We start from the raw sequence: 23,122 nt of genomic DNA on the forward strand, positions 1-23,122 counted from the left end.
TTGCTGCACAAGCCACTAGTATATATATATATATATATATATATATATATATATAGCTATTAAACATGTTATTTTAGAAGCAATAAATAGCTATACTAAGAGATGGCTTGAAATTTACGAATTAAATACATTATTTAGTAACAATTGGCAATAATCAGGTATTACAAGAAATGGCTCAAAATTAGAAATCAAATGCATAATTAAAATAAAAATTAAAACCAATAGTACAATATTATAGTATGCGAAATTGAAGACTTGCAGTTTCATTATAGTTGATTAGAAATAATACGATTTTTTTCCCGGAATAATTTAACATTTTACAGTTTCATGAGTATTCTATTCAAGAAGGACATGAAATACTTATATGATTTGGAGTCGGTAAGTATATTGGTTAACGGTTTGGTAAATGTATAGTTTAAAGTGTTCAGTAACAACTCAAGCTCGTATCTTTCACGGCAAAAGACTGGACAATCATATAATACATGTTTGACATCTTGAGATTCCTCCCCACAAATGCAAGTTCCATCGTCTTTAATATGGAATCTATTTAAGTATTCCCCGAATTTTCCATGCCCAGTCAAAAACTGTGTCAGTACGAAATTTGGCGTTATTACTTTACATTTATTACGATCATAGACCGTTGGAAAATATAGCTCTTTTGTAAGAATTCAATTTTTCGGTTCATGGGGACCTGGACACTTCCACTCTAAGCTTGCCCTTTCCGTTTCTGGGGTGTGATGGTGAACCCATGTCTCGTCACCAATGACAATGCATTCAACAAAGTCTTGGCCACCAATGGCATATTGCTGCAAGGATGACAGGGCATAAGCCAGTCTCTGAGCTCTGTGGTCTTTAGAAAGGTTTTGTGGGACACATCATGATGTGTACACTTTGTGAAATCCTAATTATTCAATAATATGGCTAACTGTTCCATGTGGCAGACACAAGTCATGCATAAATTCCGCCATAATGTTGTTGTTGTTGTTTTCTAATGCCAGGCGTTTGACAATAAAGTCATTTGACCTCTTGCACTCCAATATTTTTCAAAGATATTATCATGGTCAGCCACTGAAGCACAGATTTTGAGGTGTTCCGAATCCATTTCTTGGTTTGAGTTGCACAACGGGCAGTTAGGGGACTGATATATTCCAATTCTATGCAGATGTTTGGCCAAACAATCATGGCCTGTTGCCAATCTAAATGCAGCTACAGACGATTTTCGTGGTAAATCGGGAATTAACTGTGGATTATGATGCAGAGAGTTCCATTTTTTCCCTTGAGATTGTATTACCAAATTTTGTTTGTTGAAGTCTAAGTATGTAGATTTAATAAATCTTTTCACAGAGTAATACGTAAATTTAGTAACAGGTGTGTAAGTAGCAGTGCTGCCCTTCTTTGCTAAAGCATCCGCATTCTCGTTTCCCAAGATTCCACAATGGGATGGTATCCATTGGAATACAATTATTTTGTTGAGTGATATTAATTGAGAGAGCATTTTAGTTAGTTCTGCTGTTTGAGATGAAGGTGTGTGCTTAGAGACTATTGATAGAATAGCTGCTTTGGAGTCTGACAATATAACTGCATTCTTAAATTTATTGATGTGGCATAGAAAATTCCTGAGACTTTCACTTATTGCAATGATTTCTCCATCAAAACTTGTTGTTCCATATCCAAGAGATCTATAAAGTGAGAAGAGACAGCACGTAACACCTGCACCGGCACCTTGTTCTCTGGAGATCAAGGATCCATTCCGCTATAATTACAACCAATCTAGCATCAAGTTTATAGATGATAAACATCTTGTAAACTTACTTTTGGGACGATCCTTGTATATCGTGGTTCTGTAGATTTCAATAGAATAGCATGTCCCCAGGTCGCATCTTCTCCTCGTTCACAATAAGGGCAGAGGGTAGATTTACAGTGAAATACGATTTTCTAACATAGATTATGATTATAATCATCTTCATGTATTCAAGCCTTTGGTCTGTCCTGCTCACAAGGAATAAAAAAATCGTCTCTTCATAATCTCAGTCGACCCACACATCTTTTCCCACAAGGTTGTAGACCATAACCTGAACTATTCTGTTGTTTCCATTCTTCATACATACTATAGTAAAACCCCTCTTAACCGAACTTTGGTTAACTGAAATGCAGCTTATCCAAAACAATGTCGAAAAAAAATCCAATGTTTTGTTTATCCATGCAATATTTTGTTCATTCTCTATACTACAGCATGGCTACTAAGTGTCAATGCCCTCACAGCTATGCTACATCTGTTTTCCACCTCCAAACACTTATTTGTATAGTAATCAGGTGCAGCCAGTTCCGTTAAGCGAGACATTCTTTTTGCCCCCCCCCCCCCCTCCTTCTCCCACCTACCTGGAATTACAGGATTATGGTGTATGCATTCGAGATACGTTTCCAATTTTTCATTCATTTTAGTTGTGTTGCAGTTATCACATTATCGGTACATCTTATTTTTAGTTACGTGAGTGCAATGTCAAATAAAATGATTATTGGATGTAAAATTGATGTGCAATTACAATATTAAATTCATTGAATTTTTGTTTATAATTGATGACGTAGCTGCAATAAGGGCCCATAGTCCCATAGGCCTTTTTTCCGGAGAATGCATAAATCGATTCTCCATAGTTTCTTTGTTATACCCACAAAGTTTCGTGGAGAAATTTTGAACAGTAATACTGGAAAACCTGTTTATTTTAATATATGTTATAGGTTCTTTATCTATAGAACATGTTCATACATGAAAAACTGCCCTTTATGAGTCTCTTTTCCAATCTTCTGAGACTATGGAAGATGAAGAGGAGAGTGAGTGATGACAGAGATGAGGAGGGAAATCGTGTGGAAAATATGGATGTGGAATGAACAAAACTAATGTCCTACCTTATTTGAAAAACATTTTTTACCATTTAACAAGTTCATGATCTGTTACCTTGTTTGATAAACTTATATTTATTATTTTGTTTTGAAAACATTTTCAACTTTTCAAAATGTTCGTGATGTGTTATTTTGTGTGGAAAAAATGTCATAAAGTATAAATATTCATGATTCGTTATTTTGTTTTGAAAACATTTTTAACTTTTCAAAATGTTCGTGATGTGTTAGTTTGTGTGGAAAAAATGTCATAAAGTATAAATATTCATGATTCGTTATTTTGTTTTGAAAACATTTTTAACTTTTCAAAATGTTCGTGATGTGTTATTTTGTGTGGAAAAAATGTCATAAAGTATAAATATTCATGATTCGTTATTTTGTTTTGAAAACATTTTTAACTTTTCAAAATGTTCGTGATGTGTTATTTTGTGTGGAAAAAATGTCATAAAGTATAAATATTCATTATTCGTTATTTTGTTTTGAAAACATTTTTAACTTTTCAAAATGTTCGTGATGTGTTATTTTGTGTGGAAAAAATGTCATAAAGTATAAATATTCATTATTCGTTATTTTGTTTTGAAAACATTTTTAACTTTTCAAAATGTTCGTGATGTGTTATTTTGTGTGGAAAAAATGTCATAAAGTATAAATATTCATGATTCGTTATTTTGTTTTGAAAACATTTTTAACTTTTCAAAATGTTCGTGATGTGTTATTTTGTGTGGAAAAAATGTCATAAAGTATAAATATTCATGATTCGTTATTTTGTTTTGAAAACATTTTTAACTTTTCAAAATGTTCGTGATGTGTTATTTTGTGTGGAAAAAATGTCATAAAGTATAAATATTCATTATTCGTTATTTTGTTTTGAAAACATTTTTAACTTTTCAAAATGTTCGTGATGTGTTATTTTGTGTGGAAAAAATGTCATAAAGTATAAATATTCATTATTCGTTATTTTGTTTTCAAAACATTTTTAACTTCTAAAAATGCTAATGAATATTATTAATATTGCTGTATTTTATATAAAACTTTAAAAATAAATAAATTTTTATAAAGACTACACACAGCTTATATTTATTTTTGAATTGAAAGTACGTTCTCCAAAAAAAGGACCCATAACATACATTACTTGAATACATTATTCTTTAAATATATAATATTGGATTAAAATGCTTTTAGCATTTCTGTTATATTTTGTAAAAACACAATACTACTTATCTAGCAGTTTCAGACTCATTGGTTAGTGCATTTAGTGCACTGCTTTAAAAATTTCAAATCTATATATCTCAGAATAGCATTTTTGAGTATTGGCCCTTATTGCAGTTACGTCCTCAATTTACATGCTTAACGATCTCTTTTCCTACACACTTTTCCCGAAAATATTTTTCATCAATTATGCGAAAAATCACATTATCCAAAATGGCTCCACCCCTTTTATTTCATATAAATGGGGTTCTACTGTATTTTGATTAACCTTCACATATCATTAAGGTTCTATTTGTTCTGACTTGAGCTACAAGGAAAGAGACTACTTTTGGTAGTGTCGTTCACAAAGAGCATCTCGTCTACAGTAAAGAGTATTTACAGTAAAACCTCGTTAATACATGCCCTCGTATAACGCTATCCCGTTCATTATACAGTCCCTGGACATTTCATATATAATCCTGCATAGTTTTAACCTCTTGTAACACTTCCAAATCCTGCTTGTAGCACTTTTTTCGAATCGGAAATGAGTAAAAAATTCCGTATAAATTGGGAAACTTGTAACATTTTAAAGGCATGATGAAGAAATAATATGTTTTTGTGACTACTGAGGGCCAATGCACCACGAGTACAAGAAAGAAATTTCACCCTCTAACTGAAAAATCCTTCCGGTTAGCATTGTCAGAAGTTGCACTTATCGGCACTTTCCTTTGTACGAAAAAAATTATAACACTTATAAGTCTCCTTGTCAACACATTCCTGTCCTTCCTGTAAAATTTAGTCATTCTTCGAGTTCTGTGGAGTGTGCAGTAAGTTTGTTAGTGCAAAATGCAAAGAGGAAATCTCTGTCTATAAGTGAAAAATTACATTAGTGTTGCTCCTATTGGTGCATCAGGTGAAGTCATCTGTAGTTACTTGAACCACAGAGAAAATATAATTCATAATAGCAGTAGGCCTACAAACACGCGGCAAACAAAAATAAAAGACTTTTTGACATGAAATGAGCTCTTATTTGGATTTTGCACTGTGCTAATGCACCTATGAAGTGGTGTCTAAATTGTCTTCCCCATTTCATAAATCATTTTTCGTCTATAGCACTGTCTTCCTACCTGCAACATCTTACCTCAGGAGGTATCATTAAGGCTACAGATCGGTTAAAATAAAGACAAAAACCAAAACCAAATGAAAATTTTGTTTTTAACTCTAAAAAATAAAATAATGTTTTAGTTTTCTAAATCTATGCTTATTTTAGCTCTATGGCAATTTAAAGTCCCTCAGGGCGAATTTAAAGGGACCAGCACGTGCATTGAGCTGCAACCCTTTAAAAGGACACTCAGCTGTCATTCTGACAGACTTTGTTCTTCATTCTAACTAATTTTACTTTTCATTTAGTTCATATTTCGTGCTATTATGTAGGAAAAAAACTATGTGGTAGACTTGTATATGAAGGACGGATATCGATAGTGTATATCATATACATGCTGTACTTTGATATTCATTTTCTCGATTTTCCAATTTTCAATATTTTATAACATTCAAAATGCTCTAATGAATGCAGTTTTTTTTTCAATCTCAGTGAAATTTTGTACAGAAGTCCACAAAAGCATGTGAAGTAAACTAACACTTATGTTTTCTTCTGCTATTGAAAGTTTTCAAACCACCATGTGTTGGGAATGTGGTAAGTTTTAAAATATTGAAAAATTAATAACTAAAAGGGTAAATATTTTTTTTCTCAAAAAGTAAATGGAAAAATATAAAATAGTACATTATGCAACGAGCCTATAATGGTAGTAATTAAGACGCGAGTATGTTTATGAAATGAGCGCGAGTTTCATAATTTTCATATGAGCGTCTTAATTACCCTTATAGGCAAGTTTCATACAACTTTTTAATGATCGACCATATTTCTAACTTGAAATTATTAATAAGTATTCATTTTATTCTTATCTGACTGGGGAGCGGAACTGACTTTGTGCAATATCTCGTAAATTGTGAGATATGCGCAGACGCGAAAGTATTGATTTTTTCCGAGAAACAAATGCCATTGACCTTGATATAATCTAAAGAGTAAAATAAACATTAATCTTGATATAACCTTGAAATTGATTTAGACATTGAAAAACGAGATGACAAATTGAATGTATTTGAATATTATTTACAATTAACGCTAATTATTATAGTAACAGAACATAACCTTCTGCGACAGTATTGGATTTCTAGCCTCCTTGATGTTTCGCTAGTTGTCTTTCGATTACATATCCGAGAATAATCGATACTTGCACTTTCATATTGCTACAATGGTGTTTTCTGATTGGTGGAACACCTGAACTTTAATGAGGTCCATTAAAGGGCTGCTACCAGGTGTATAATTACTACATTTCGGCATGGTGGAGCATAAAGTATCATATTTTACACACATCTCTCAGGAATAAAATAAATATAAATTTAAAGAAAAATTATGTAAACTTTGAAAATTGGGACAATTTAATTCAGTATTAAAAAAACAACAAAAATTAATTATAAGTAAACTAATTGGAATATCAAAGTGAAAATTTGTGTTACTGCATGTCCACATTGTAAAAAATATTTGGTAAAAGTATTGGTGTAAAAATGTAGAAGTTAGAAATTTCATAGATCCATAGCCTTAACAAGATTTAAACTCATTCTGGGTCCAGGGAAATGGGAGGAAATTGTACGTCGTTAACATTAATTAATATCTTTAATAGTTCATTGCAAGAGTAAATAACATACAATAAACACATGAGTACAGCAACCAGGCTCTTGTCCTGGCCTTCTAGCAGTCTGTGCTAATAACAAAGCTCATGCTTGGTTATCAGTGGTCACATAACGGTATAGGAGAATTCAGAGAAAACTTTGCTCCAAATGCAAATACTGTACTTGGTTTTTATTAAGTTTTGTAAGAATACACCACTTCTCAGTTTTACCAGCACAAGTAGCATTTTATAATAGAGGGTTACTGAATAACGACGACCAGCATTGCACACTTTACTTCCAAAATTATGGAGTAAAACAACTGTTTTCTTTTATAGGTACAAACCCTCCTAATTTAGTTTCTTATTTTATTAAGTTCCAATGTGAGCACAATTCACAGCACTGCAGGCATTAACAGACTATTCTACTCCTTTCACTGCAGTAAACCTCTCCTGAATTGGTAAATTGGAACTTTCTTTATTGGTGTTAATTCAAATCTAGTTGTATTCAGGAATACAGAACATAAACATGGGTTGTTTTGTGGATAATAGTAGGCCTAATGTGAAAGTGAGATTATAGTGCTATTAGAAACTGGTTTACTGCGGAATTGAAGAAAGATAATACAAAAGTACCGATAATGACTGACTGAGACCATAACAGGCCTTGAGCCCTATACTTGTTTGGATGATGATAATACAGGAGTGATTGGTGAAGGTGAATCAAGTTGTATTTCAAGTTTTAGCTGCTAACAAGAAAGTTATTCATAACGTCAGATGTAGAAATTGTGGACTTAATTTATGTCAAAACATTCAGACACTTAAATTGTGTGCGCTGGAGCATTTTGCTCAAAGAATGATGTAGAATCACTGGAATGAACAACTGATGTGCATTTTTTAAAGTAATGTAAAAATATTTGGAGATAAAATTTAACTGAACATATTGTAAATCTTTAAGAAGGAAGGTAACTGTTCAATGATAATACCGTAATACAATAATACAATTTTTGTTACATTAGAAGTAATATATTTAAATTTAATTTTGTGAGTAATTTTTGCCCACCTTTAGTAATCCACATCACAAAAAATATCTTGATAATGCTAGGGTTAATGCAGCTAGTATAGTGAATTTAAACTTCAATTTCATGTTTCAATCAAATCTTAAGATGAGTATAATGGTATAATGGTACCTGTCTCTGGGTCAAGCAAGCCATGATTTCACATTTTTTCATGTGAGGATATGTGGAAAACAATGTCTACTATGAGAAAATTCCTGATCTGAATGTCCTGAAAGACGAATAAACCAATCACAATGCCTAAAATAGCTCAGCATAACTGGGAGGAAATCAAGCATTGCCTGAATGTCTGCAGGCTAGGAAGGGTACTCAGATTCAGACTTAACAAGACAAAAAATAAAACTTTCAGAATTTCTACGTATACCGAAAGAAAAATCATCTACTTTACTCCATTATTTTGCCCAATGAATATGAAATTCTGAACATCTTATTTAATTTACTGTAAAGCAAAATCAGACCTGCTGTTTTCTTACTCAAATAGCAGCTGCTAAACTTTATTACGTATGCTAATGCATACACTAGCGATAGCTTATTTATATTTACAAAGTGTATTTGCTTTAATACTAAATTCCCTCAAAAGAAAAGAACAGTGACATTTTATTATTAGTAATGTACAGTAACAGCACATCTATGCACCACATACATACTTGTTTACATAACAACTGTTTCTAAGATCTAAAATTCAGGCTTCTACACAGTGAAAATAGGATCTGATGAATTTATAGTAACAGAAAATATCACATTACAACTGAAAGTGGATTTAATGTTCCTGAATTATTAAACAATTCAAGATAATGACTGGACAACTGCACAGTATTCTCAAGTTAGGATAGCTATAACATATACCGAAAAGAAATGGTAGAATTTTTCCGTCTCTCCAATTTTTCATGTGACCACTGAGTAATTTTAACTGAGTCCAACTGTATCATTGGAATACTATATCTTTACACCTTCCTGGTAACGAAGACAACGACATATCTAGCAACTCTCCAGATGATGTAATAACATTAGCTAATACAGATATATACAAATCAACTGCTTGAATGAATCATTCTTCCATTGGCTGTTATACACAACAAAAAACATATACATATATGCATGTATAAGTACACATATATATGTATATGCCACCTCGATAGTTTTCAAAGAAATAAATGCTAGTATTTAGTTACGTATTCTAAATAGGAACTTCCTAAAAATAATTACAATTGTTATATACATATAATAAATGTCTGCATTATCATGGACATATTCCAAAAACACTAAAATTAAGTTATGCGAGAAATGACAAGCATTTAAATTATACAAATAAAAATTACAACAAAGAGAGTCTCTGCTGAGATTCCATAATGCAAAGCGTAACAAAGAATAAGGGCAATGGTAAAGGAAATAAATATTGTAGAGATCTTTGTGTAAACCAGATTATAGTCTGCAAAAATCGTACAACAGTCGAGACTGGCTGGTTAGATACTCTTATCGAGTATTGGAGATTGTAAGTGTAGTTCATTTTTGTAATATGTCAACATATTTTGCATCAATAACAACAGCATCCTTGGATTTAAATATCCAGATAAGATCAAAAGAAAAAATTACTATAAAAACTAACACGTATATTTTCGAGACTTTACATTAATACCGTACATACTCCAATATAAGGCTCCAATATGTATGTGATCTATTTGAATTTTCAAGAGAAAAAAAAATACCTATTGGGACTTATGATGATTCAATGCTCCAAGGACATTTTTTCTTATAAAATAATCTCATATGGATTGACATCTTAACTCTTTATCCTTAATCTTGCGTTCTTATGTGTGGTTTGAAATGAGAGGGAACAGAGGTAATGGGAGAGGGAGAAATTATAAGTTGTTTGTTTGGAGGATTGTGGTTGTTGTTGTTTTGAACGATGAGTTTTTCTATTATTTTAAGCTGTATATAATATACAGTAGAACCCCGATTACCCGCCACTCTTTTAACCGATTAGTGGATTATCCGACTGTCTTTCTCTCACTTTTTTCGTACAGGTATATATGGAGTATGCTATTATACATTATATTAGCACGTTATTTTTTCTAGAGAGGGTTATTACAAGACTTTATTCTTACACAGTATGGTCTACTGTTCGAGTTGTCGTACTGTATAACTTCTATATAAAATGTCTTCCACAAGTATCAAAAGAAATCGTGTCCTGCTAAGTATAAAAAAGAGCAAATAACTGAGTGATTTGGGGAATGAGAAACTGTGGTTCATCTCAGAATACGAGATTGGAGTCACAACTGTGTGCAATTTAATAATCTACAATATGAGACTCCACTATTTCTCTTTTCCACAAATAGCCATTACAAGAAATTTCCTTGTCCCCTAAAATCCCATTTTTAACAACCAGACTTATATCAGTTAATTCTGATCCACCACTACCTAGTGTGCTCAATACAAAACCATAGAGGCAACTACGAAAGTGTAAGCATTATTCACTAAATTTACGAAAATCTTTTATGGTAGCCTACGGATTATCCGATTTTTTCGACTAACTGTTCAGCCCATCCCCTTCATTACCACGGATAATAGAGGTTCTACTGTACTGTAATAAAATACATAACTGTTCAGTGTTTTCAAGTTATTACCATACCCGTACGGCTTTTCAGATCATGTTCTATAAAGCTAGGTTCTTTTTTTTCCGGCAATAAAATGTAGAAGAAGTCTCATATTCGAGTAAATACGGCAACTTTGAGCAAATAGCCACTGAAAAAGAACTTATCCGGGTTTCAAAAATTATTTTCAAACATTAAAGTAGATAAATGACATCAGATACTCAGCAATTACAATACATTACATAAAATATTCCTTAGATTCCTTTTTGTTGTACTGGCAGTGCAGTGTCCATCCAGCTCACACTAAGACGCACTACACGAGAGCACATGTACACAGTGAAGTGGTCAACATGCAGTTACTGTTCTGTGGGCCCCTAGTTCACATGCCAACAACATTCTAAACCTACAACTGCAAAACGTTTCACATTCTACCTCAAGTGACCAATGATCTGTAAATATGGTTAAGACACTTTACTTCAGGACTGGCATCCCAATTCTTAACACGGTCCATAACTTAATTATACACACATGCATATATATCTCTACCACAGAATCCTTTTTTGGGGGAGGAGAAGGCTATTGTTTGATTAGACTTTTATTTTAGGAATCCAATGAAAGATAATTCAAAACAAAATGAGGTAACGTCATGCTTCACGGAATAACAAAGCTCTTATGTACATTCAGAGAGCCCGCTCTCCCCACCAACAATTGTTTGAAATTCATGAATGCACTTACTACCATTGATTTCTAATATAGCAGGCATACTCCCATATACCTACAACAGTTCACAATAAAAGATAATGATCATTTCTTTGTAACATATAATCCAATTGCCACAACACTTCATATAAGTAATTCTTTCCATCAAAATTATGTGTGAATAATTTCAAGGGAAAAATTGTTCTGGGGCCGGGTATCGATCCCGGGACCTCTGGTTGAACGTACCAGCGTTCTCCCAACTGAGCTACCCGGGAACTCCACCCGACACCGTCTCAACTTTTCCCTTTATATCCACACAACTCGCGTGGGCTGACGAAACGCCAGAGACCCACATCGAGTGCACACAAACTCTGTGTGACTTGGAATTGTGGTTTTCTGTTAACGTACACAGTAACGTATATATTATGCAAATCTAGTCTTTCAGTTAAAGCTCCCTGTAAAGCAGATTTGAATAATTTCAAGGGAAAATTGTTCCGGGGCCGGGTATCGATTCCAGGACCTCTGGTTGAACGTACCAGCGCTCGCCAACTGAGCTACCCGGGAACTCCACCTGACACCGTCTCAACTTTTCCCCTTATATCCACACAACTCGCGTGGGCTGACAAAATGCCAGAGATCCACATTGAGTGCACACAATCTCTGTGTGACTTGGAATTGTCAGCCCACGTGAGTTGTGTGGATATAAGGGGAAAAGTTGAGATGGTGTCAGGTGGAGTTCCCGGGTAGCTCAGTTGGTAAGAGCGCTGGTACGTTCAACCGGAGGTCCCGGGATCGATACCCGGCCCCGGAACAATTTTTCCCTTGAAATTATTCAAATCTGCTTTACAGGGAGCTTTACCTGAAAGACTAGATTTGCATAATATATACGTTACTGTGTACGTTAACAGAAAACCACAATTCCAAGTCACACAGAGTTTGTGTGCACTCGATGTGGGTCCCTGGCATTTCGTCAGCCCACGCGAGTTGTGTGGATATAAAGGGGAAAGTTGAGACGGTGCCGGGTGGAGTTCCCGGGTAGCTCAGTTGGGAGAGCGCTGGTATGTTCAACCAGAGGTCCTGGGATCGATATCTGGCCCCGGAACAATTTTTCCCTTGAAATTATTCAAATCTGCTTTACAGGGAACTTCCCCTGAAAGACTAGATTTGCAAAATTATGTGTAATTCATGTCTGTGTAATTAATTTGAGATTCTAAGTTGCATATTCAGTGCCTGGCAGTGTAATGTTTTATTTGATGAAACAACTTTGTAGTACTAACATTATATCACCTTCTGAATGCACAATCTAGAGGTGGTGCTCCATGCGATATGGGTTCCCTGCTCCTAGCAAACCTCTAATGTTGTCATGGGTTATCTCGAATATTAAATATTATGTAATACATAAGCAGTGGGTAGTTGGGAAACATGCAAAATAGTGGACTATGCAAAATATTCGACCTCGTCATTAGAGCCATCATTTATAAAAAAGTAGGAAAACAATGTTACTAAAACAATCTCATGCTCACACATTGTTGGCTAAAGGCAGGGACCCACTACCGGCATGCAGCAGTCTACACCCCCCAAGTAAATAAATAAAAAGGAACATGAAACAGGAGGAGGGGGGATTGTTAGTTAAATTAGTGCACAGCTACAGCAGAGCATCGATTTATATACATATATATCTAATAAATATTCCTATATTAATCTTCCTTCTTATCGAGTTGCAACTGATCATTCGGTAGGTGGTCGAAAGTGGGTCCACAGCCAGTAGGCAAGATGTGCTCACACATTCCTACAATTAAAAAAAATTAAATATCAATATTTATAAAAATTTGGTGTTTAAAAACGTCCACTATATATTGCATAATAATCTAAATTACAATATCAATCATCACTATTCCTGATCAACGTACCAGATATGAGTTAATTAAAAAAACTATCTTTCTGTATACATTTCGTAACTTAATAAAGTCAAGAGCGAATATTTTAAAGCAAAAAATTGTTTATTAAATAATACTGAAGCACTATCGAATCAAAGTATGCATGTTAGGGAGATACTCTAACCATGGCCCACCTGAACGTAGTTTTAGTTTTAGCTTATGGATATATGGACTTGTGAGATCCTTGCCTCCTGAATTACATAAATTAATAATAATAATAATAATAATAATAATAATAATAATAATAATAATGAGACAGTACAAGTAGGCACAATAGAAGTGAAAATTGTTACTCACACAAGGGTGCGACATAATTGCTGGGAAAAAGGCCGGACACACCATTCAGCTCTCCCCGCCACCAAGAGGTCTCCTCTCGCGCCAACAATGTGATAATATCATCCTTTTCAAAACTAAGTTCATCTTCATTCAGGGCTGCATATGAGTAAAGAGCCACCACTTTCTCTGCAAACATAATCACACCACTAATTCATAAATATGGAAATTAAAACTTAATTACAGAAAATTCAATCAATCTTCTTAATGTACCCAGCTGTTGGTTGACAACATAAAGTCCACTATAGTCCACTGTAGTCTATTCATTGTTGTTATTCACGAGAAATGAGGGGTTTTTTGATCGGTGTTCATTATAGATGCCTGTTGCTAGTAGCCAGAGTTGGGGTGTAGTCAATATATACTGCAGGACTGTGTCTTCTGCAACTGGTACTGATGATTTCAATTTACTTTTTTTTGTGGTTTATGGATGCACAGTTTAGAAGAATGTGTTTCAGATCTTCATCATGATTATTACACCACAAACAAGTAGGATTATCAGAAATGTGAAATTGGTTTAGGTGCAATTGAGTGACAATGTGACCTGTTCTGGCTCTTGTTAAAAATGTTTGAACAAGTCTGGGCAAGTTTTTGTACATTTCCAGGTCATTCGGTTTCTTTTGTACAGACTGTAAAATTTTCCCTTTGTCAGAAGACAGCCAATTGTTGATCCATACTTACTTACTGGCTTCTAAGAAACCCGGAGGTTCATTGCCACCCTCACATAAGCCCACCATTGGTCCCTATCCTGAGCAATATTAATCCAGTCTCTATCGTCATATCCCACCTCCCTCAAATCCATTTTAATATTATCTTCCCATCTACGTCTCGGCCTCCCCAAAGGTCTTTTCCCCTCTGGCCACCCAACTAACACTCTATATGCATTTCTGGATTCGTCCATACGTGCTACATGCCCTGCCCATCTCAAACGTCTGGATTTAATGTTCTTAATTATGTCAGGTGAAGAATACAATGCATGCAGCTCTGCGTTGTGTAACTTTCTCCATTCTCCTGTAACTTCCCCAAGTATTTTCCTAAGCACCTTATTCTCAAACACCCTTAACCTATGTTCCTCTCTCAAAGTGAGAGTCCAAGTTTCACAGCCATACAGAACAACCGGTAATAGGTTTGTAAAATGAGATTTTACTGAAGCAAAAGCACTGGACAGAGATATCACTTGAAGAGGTCTTGGTTGCAAATATGTTGCCTGTTTTGAATATTATTGACTTTCTCGTTTCCAGGTATACCACAATGACTAGTACAGATGGGAAACTTTCGAACATTCCCCCTACAGTCCAGACTTGGCGCCCAACGACTACCACCTCTTCCCCAAGATGAAGAACTGGTTAGCCACTCAGCGCCCCAATGACAATGAGGAGCTCACGGACAGAGTGAAAACCTGGCTGAGTACACACGCGGCATTCTTTTATGAAGAAGGAATACACAAGCTAGTCCCACGCTATGACAAGTGCTTGAATTTATATGGCGACTATGTTGAAAAATAGTGTCACTATCCAGGAACGTTCCCCAGGCAATAAATAGTTTGTAACATGGTTTGTGTTTTTTGTAGCCAATCAGAAGTTGATTTCTGAAGTCCTCATACAAAAGCTACTCACCAATAGTGGCCTCTGTCACAGCAGGCTTCTGGAGCACCTCTTGTTGTTGCTGCTGCTGCTGCTGTGGTGGCTGTGGCTCCTCCTGGTGTTTGTGAGACACAGGGGTGCTACGGTTGCTGCCACTGGACCCCAACAATTTGACATATGAAGCAGGAAACCATCCTATTTGTCTTTTCTTGCCCTTCGCCTGAAGTTCGCCTTCCCACCATCCAGTGCTCGTCTTTTTACGTATCATGATCAGCTGACCTCGTTGAAGATCCAGTTGTTCAGCGCTCGTGGCTTGGTACGGTGCAATAACAGTAGCAATCTCAGGCTTTTTGCCCTTACCCTGCAAGATGGTACCACCGTCTCATTACTCACTATCGGTTGCTGGAGAAATAACAAGAAATGTATTCATAAAAATTCTCGCATATTCAGCCACAAAAATCAAAGCAAAGCCCACTTCATAAGAGCAAAAGCTGGCAAACTTCATAGTAAAGCGCAATTAAAAATTAAAGACCAACCAGCATAGGCTTATATTGATTTAGTATCAACGATTAATTTAGTTTCTTCCACATTCCACAATAATTAAAAGGTAATGCAGAATTTATTATTTTAATTCTGAGCAAAACAGCGAAGTAGATAAATTAGGATCGAAGATATAAAAGTCTAAGGCTTTAAAAACATTATATGTAGAGCTCCTATTTTATGGCAAATAAAAATCTTAAATTTCGGTATAAAAGTTTGCTTAATTTCGGTGTCATTTCGCACAAAAAAAAAAAAAACATGAATTCGATGTTATTCCACATTTAAAAAATACAACTATTTGACTCTCATTGTGCAAAATACTTCATAATATACCCCTACGAAGACTAGAGGTCTGTAATATCAAGGGAATCTTGGAGATCTTTGTATATTTTAACAAAACTTACAGCTTTCTATGGGCACTTACATGTTGTGTATAAAAATTTGTGGAACAGTCTCCTATTCTGTGTCTGAATAATATAAACTAGTGGGCACCATGAAACATTCAGGCTATTTCTATTTTATATTTAACAATAAAGTCACTCAAAATCAATTTTGAATATTACATTCAAAATTTCGTATTGAAATGGGTTGAATATTAAATTCAAAGTTTTGTCCTTCGGGCACTTTAAATTAAAATTTCGTAAAAAAATAAATACATAAAAATTTCTCTTGAGGAAACACTGGTTTCCAATAAATTCATGCTAAAAATAAAAATTTCGCGTATGGTATACACGAAATTCAGCGAGTTTAAACTTACATTTTGACTTAGAAAACATAAAATTTTTCCTTTGTCAGCTGAAAACCCGTATTTTGCGAATCTGTGGTTTTCAAAAACTAGATATTCCTATTCACACGAAGGGCTCGTATGAGTACAGAAAATTACCAAATATCAAATCTTTTTCTGGATAATTTCGAGGGAAAAATTGTTCCGGGGCCGGGTATCGAACCCGGGACATTTGGTTAAACGTACCAACGCTCTACCAACTGAGCTACCCGGGAACTCTACCAGACACCGATCCAATTTTTCCCTCTATATCCACAGACCTCAAAGTGGGCTGACAACCGTCAAGAAACCAACATTGAGTGCACACTAACTCTGTGTGACTTAAATTGTGGTTTTATGCTTGATTTGCATAATACACGTCACTGTTCGTTAACATAAAACCATAATTTAAGTCACGCAGAGTAAGTGTGCACTCAGTGTTGGTTTCTTGACGTTTGTCAGCCCACTTTGAGGTCTGTGGCTATAGAGGGAAAAATTGGATCGGTGTCTGGTAGAGTTCCCGGGTAGCTCAGTTGGTAGAGCGTTGGTACGTTTAACCAAAGGTCCCGGGTTCGATACCCGGCCCCGGAACAATTTTTCCCTCGAAATTATTCAAATTAACTTTACAGGGAGTTATACTTGAAAGCTTGATTTGCAAATCTTTTACTATTTGGTTATTTAATTAAGCTTTATCAACTACCAAGTTATTTAGCGTCGATGGGATTGGTTATAGCAAGATGGTATATGACAAGATGAGGCCGAGGATATGCTATGGGGTTGCCTGGCATTTGCCTTGCAATTGGGGAAAACCTCTGAAAAAACCCAACCAGGTGATCAACCCAAGCGGGAATCGAACCGATGCCTGAGTGCAACTCCAGATCAGCAAGCAAGTACCTCAACTGAATGAGCTACACTGGTGGCTCAAATATCAAATTAACCTGTTAAAATTTGTAATTAGTCATTAATAGAAAAACATGTAAAAATAAAGCAAACCAAAGCTACTTCATAAGTACTTAATAATCTTCTTTTAATGAAAAAGAAGTCACTTCGAATTGATATTTATATGAAGATATTCTGTATTTCCGTTTGCTTAACTTGGTTATTTTTCTCTGTGTTCACCACTTTTATTAATATACCTACCTTACTCCCTATGAACAAATTTCAGTACAATTTCGTGACAGTTTCAAAGCAGATCAAGGTTTGTTTTTGTTTCAGAGCTGGCAGTTATTTTATCTGTTCCATATATTAATGTGTATAGGCCTAATGGTTTACAAAAGAATGTCCATTCTTTCAGTTTCACTTTCTTTTATGTCACATACCTTTCGTGTAATGTTGGAGTGTAGTTATTCATCATGGAACAATGAAAGACCCACAACATACGATATTATTAACTCTTTTCATAGCAAAATTAGTAATTTTTAAGTATAATAAAATGCATGCAATTATACGATATTATGAACTCCTTTCATAGCAAAATTAGTAATTTTTAAGTATAATAAAATGCATGAAATTATACGATATTATGAACTCCTTTCATAGCAAAATTAGTAATTTTTAAGTATAATAAAATGAATGAAATTATACGATATTATAAACTCCTTTCATAGCAAAATTAGTAATTTTTAAGTATAGCGAAATTAGTAATTTTGAAGTATAATAAAATGCATGAAATGATACGATTGAACTCCTTTCACAGAAAAATTAGTAATTTTCAAGTATAATAAAATGCATGAAATGATACGATATTATGAACTCCTTTCATAGCAAAATTAGTAATTTTTAAGTATAATAAAATGCATGAAATGATACGATATTATGAACTCCTTTCACAGAAAAATTAGTAATTTTCAAGTATAATAAAATGCATGAAATGATACGATATTATGAACTCCTTTCATAGCAAAATTAGTAATTTTTAAGTATAATAAAATGAATGAAATTATACGATATTATGAACTCCTTTCATAGCAAAATTAGTAATTTTTAAGTATAATAAAATGCATGAAATTATACGATATTATGAACTCCTTTCATAGCAAAATTAGTAATTTTTAAGTATAATAAAATGCATGAAATTATACGATATTATGAACTCCTTTCATAGCAAAATTAGTAATTTTTAAGTATAATAAAATGCATGAAATGATACGATTGAACTCCTTTCACAGAAAAATTAGTAATTTTCAAGTATAATAAAATGCATGAACTGATACGATATTATGAACTCCTTTCATAGCAAAATTAGTAATTTTTAAGTATAATAAAATGAATGAAATTATACGATATTATGAACTCCTTTCATAGCAAAATTAGTAATTTTTAAGTATAATAAAATGCATGAAATTATACGATATTATGAACTCCTTTCATAGCAAAATTAGTAATTTTTAAGTATAATAAAATGCATGAAATTATACGATATTATGAACTCCTTTCATAGCAAAATTAGTAATTTTTAAGTATAGCGAAATTAGTAATTTTTAAGTATAATAAAATGCATGAAATGATACGATTGAACTCCTTTCACAGAAAAATTAGTAATTTTCAAGTATAATAAAATGCATGAAATGATACGATATTATGAATTCTTTTCATAACGAAATTAGTAATTTTTAAGTATAATAAAATGCATTTTCCCTAAACTGAGACGAATTTTAGCCTTGGCAAACTTTTCTTTGGTATGCTTGGACTAGCAAATGGAAACTAGGGCATACAGCAATGTAAGTCAGGAGTATCATTTCGATCGGATTATTATATAAATCAGTCTTATTTTATGATTTATGCATCTTTATTTTACAGTGTTTTTACACAAAAATTCCGATAGATAATCAATTATTGAGCGTGTCAACTCCACAAAGATTTCAAGCAGTACCTACACTCTGTTCTGCCCATGGCCAGATCTTCCAAGTTGTCAACACCCATCTCCAGGCATTCTTTCACTATTTCATCCTTACATCTACTCGTTGATCTTCAAACTGTACATTCTCAAACAGCGGAACTCTCTAGTCATGTGGTTAACACGACGCAAAGCTACCACTTAAACAACATAGGGTAAACACGACAAGAGATGCCTCCAGTTCTAGAGGCATGAAGAAAAATTTTCACTTCCCTGTCAAGAATCGAAACTACATTCGACTTAATCACTTGGACTCAATAAAAATTACTGCTATGACTTTGCTTAAAATTTCATCTGAACACCTCTTTGTGAAGTTGATGAATTATTACCTATTTATAATGCATATTCTTTGAATTTTATAATGTCAATGATCCCTTTCACAAATCCCCTCCTGTACCAAAGATTAAGGCATGTACTTTCGTGAAAACCTCGAAATCGTTTCCTTGTAGCAAGTGAAGTAAAAAGTCAGAAGCAAGGCTTAAAATTTGATAGAACATTTTAATGCAAACATCACAAAAACAATGTGCAGCCTGACTTTATCCATCACACTTCATTTTTACTTTTACAGATAACTAATATTCTATTCATACATGCACTCTTCATATAGCAGATGCCTTTAAAAGAACATCACATTCATTTTTTATGCATGCAGAGAATTACCTCCGTAATGTTAATTTTTCTCCTATATGCATTAACATCACAGAGTAAATCTTCTATAAACATCAAGTACTTCCAACTTTTCAAGACATTTACACATTACAGATGGAAAAATTCTGCTTAAGCACTGATATTTGTGCAAACATACTTCACATTACTGAACAACAATTTCAAAGAAGCAAACACGTTTTCATGTTCAGTGCTTTATAAAAATCTCATTAATTCTTACGTTGTTTTCGTAATTATCTTAGTCATTGAAGCACTCCAATAAATGGTACAAAGTAATATTCATGTACTTTCTCATTACAGTATATATTTTTTTCAATTGATATGAAACCAATCATATTAAGGGAAACTGTGCAAAAAGTTGCTGACAACTCGTTGAAATTATAACATGAGGCAAGAAATGCAAGTTTTTCATTTCAAGAACCAATAACAAATGAAATGAATTAGTACACATTATGCCACGGTGAAAAATCATCTGATTCAATTATCGTAAGTAATTAAATAGTGAATATATCAGTGAATCTTTCAACGTTTTACATAATGTACAATGCAGATTAACAAATAGTGATGGAAACTAATAGATATCACTGGAGTATTGTAAAATGACTGCGAAAGAGTTGAACAAGATTAATATTTTAATCTGCTCGCACATTGTACTTTGTATACTTTCACTCTATCCTAACGTATGGTATAATCTTTTGGGGTAATTCGCCCAATGCAATCCAAATATTTAAACTACAAAAGAGAGCCATTAGAGCCATAGTTCAAGTGTCTCAAACTACCAGCTGCAGACCATTCTTAAAAAAATTACATATCTTGCCATTACCCTGTACTTATATTTATGAAACCTTAAATTTTATCAAATATAATTTGCATAGCTTTCCTACAAATTCAGACACACACCAGCACAATACAAGAAATAAAGATAATATTTTTATTGAAAATTTTAACACAACTCTATATAAAAACAGTGTCATTCATGCTGGTCTTCTTATGTACGGTACAATAGCCTACCAAATTATCTTAAAGAAATATCTGGCATCAGAAATTTAAAAAAGCTCTTTATAAAATTTAAATCAAAAACTGCTTTTACAGTATTAACGAATTTATTGAAAATTGTCATAACTGAATAGAAAAAGAATGCCTTACTTCAAAAAATTTTACTTCCTCTTTTCCAGATCCTGACTTCGAGAAGGATGTCTTCTCATGAAAGACACGATGGTTGAAATTGACTCCTGACTTCAAGACATACTACAAACGGGACTTAAAGCCGAAATTGACTGACCTGTAGTTTTCTTCAATCAAGTTCCAAGTTTTGTATATTTGAATTTGTGTTGCATTTAATTATAGTTATTACTTTTATGTATATTATGTAATTAATTATTAGTTGTAAATATGACATGTCCCATATCATGTATATGATCAGTGGATGTAATAAATGATTATGATTATGATTAATAAAAAGTGTGAAACGCTGCTTCAATTATTCCTCTTATTTTCAGGGTAATAAATTATTCTCTGCCTACAAATAAACAGCATTCATCATGTATCAAAACTGAGAGACAAATTAATCTCTCTTTATTGAGACCTGACCCAGAGCTCAATACCACCTTTTATAAGCAGGTAGACTCCACTAAAAGAAGCGTCAAGTGGTAAATATTTGCAATCTGTGATACTTACATCACATCTTGTTTATTTTTTAAAAATTAATCTAGCACTTGTGGTTAGTTCTGCTATATCTCTTAATTGTCAGTCACAGTAATTTTTCGACCTCTTTAAACTCTCTCTATTTTTGAGTGGAGATTTAAGTCTATACAGAGTGGAAGTAATATAACTGTGCAAATTTTAACAGATTATTCCTTGGTTAGAGCACAACAAGAAATTAGAATACTATATTAGTTCCAAATGAATACTTTTCTCAGAAAGAAATCATTTTCCCCTAAACGTTAACACAGTTTTACTTGATAAACACCATATAGAGGATTCTGTTTTTTAGAGAAACTGATATGGAATGATTAAAATTTATTTCTTTGCAGTTTTTCAATAAAATGGACAGTGTTCTTGCATTTAAGTAGAGAGATTAACATATATCAAGTCTCGCAACCCTGCTACAGTGACTAAAGGACAGAATGCTACTTTTCAAGCCTGGGTTCGTGTGTGTATTCGTAGGTGAGCCAGTGATGCGCTGTTGCCAAACTATACAAACTTTCAGCCTAATTTTCTTATTAATGATACACTTATTTACAAAATGTATTATAGGCTTATTTGTTTTAATATAAAGGATGAACTGTAAGTACTGTCATTAACTTCATGGGATTAATCTTCGAGATATTTCAAATAAAAACATTTAGTACAATTTTGCTCGTTTCTGCTTCCCTTTTGAGATAAAAATTGTTTTATTTGAAATATTTCATAGCATATTCTGGGAAAGTCAATGGTTTAATTCCCAATATGCTCAGTCAATTTAAGAGAGCAATGTAATATTTATTTTAGTAGGTTATTTTACGACCCTTTATCAACAGCTTAGGTTATTTAGCGTCTGAATGAGATGAAGATGATAATGCCGGTGAAATCAGTCCAGGGTCCAACACTGAAAGTTACCCAGCATTTGCTCATATTGGAATGAGGGAAAACCCCAGAAAAAACCTCAACCAGGTAACTTGCCCCAACCGGGAATCGAACTCAGGCCACCTGGTTTCGCAGCCAGACGTGCTAACCGTTACTCCACAGGCATGGACGCAATGTACAGTAGCGTGCAAATTAATCCGAACAACGTAATTACTTATGCAAAAACACTCAAACGGGATAAAAAAAGGATCTAAGACATACCTCAGTAATCTATGTGGCCTCCCTTGTTCCTAATAACAGCTCTGAGACGATTTGGCATGGATTCCACTAATTTCCCACAAATATTCTTCATTTCTTCATCGCGAAACCATACACCAATGAGGGCAGAAATCAACTTCTCCTTTGTAGAACAATCCATTTTTTGCATTCTTTTGCAAAGTTCTCAATGGGGTTGATGTCGAGTGAGTTGCCTGGCCAGGGGAGTACCTGAATATTCTTCTTGTTGAAGAATTCTGTAGTTTTTCGAGACGTATGGCATGGTGCCAGGTCTTGTTGGAACACACCTCTGCCATCCGGAAATGATTTTTGCAGCGGGGGTACGATTCTGGTTTCCAATAAGTGAATATATTTGTCAGAATTCATCATTCCCTTGATAGGTATTAATGCT

At 33.9% G+C, this 23,122-nt stretch overlaps 1 protein-coding gene across 8 annotated transcripts in view; it reads right to left on the reverse strand.

Annotated features, from left to right (window-relative positions):
- The window catches only part of Dap160 (dynamin associated protein 160), a 149,795-nt gene that overhangs the window by 38,119 nt on the left and 88,554 nt on the right, over positions 1-23,122 (reverse strand). For all 8 annotated transcript variants that reach the window (XM_069815518.1, XM_069815517.1, XM_069815516.1 and 5 more), the window contains 2 exons: positions 15,059-15,386; positions 13,410-13,574 (listed from right to left, as the gene is read on the reverse strand). In XM_069815518.1, the coding sequence (XP_069671619.1) occupies positions 13,410-13,574; positions 15,059-15,386 (493 nt within the window). The remainder of the gene's footprint in view (positions 1-13,409; positions 13,575-15,058; positions 15,387-23,122) is intronic.

Source organism: Periplaneta americana, chromosome 17, assembly GCF_040183065.1.
Source record: "Periplaneta americana isolate PAMFEO1 chromosome 17, P.americana_PAMFEO1_priV1, whole genome shotgun sequence".
NCBI classification, from domain to species: Eukaryota; Metazoa; Arthropoda; class Insecta; order Blattodea; family Blattidae; genus Periplaneta; species Periplaneta americana.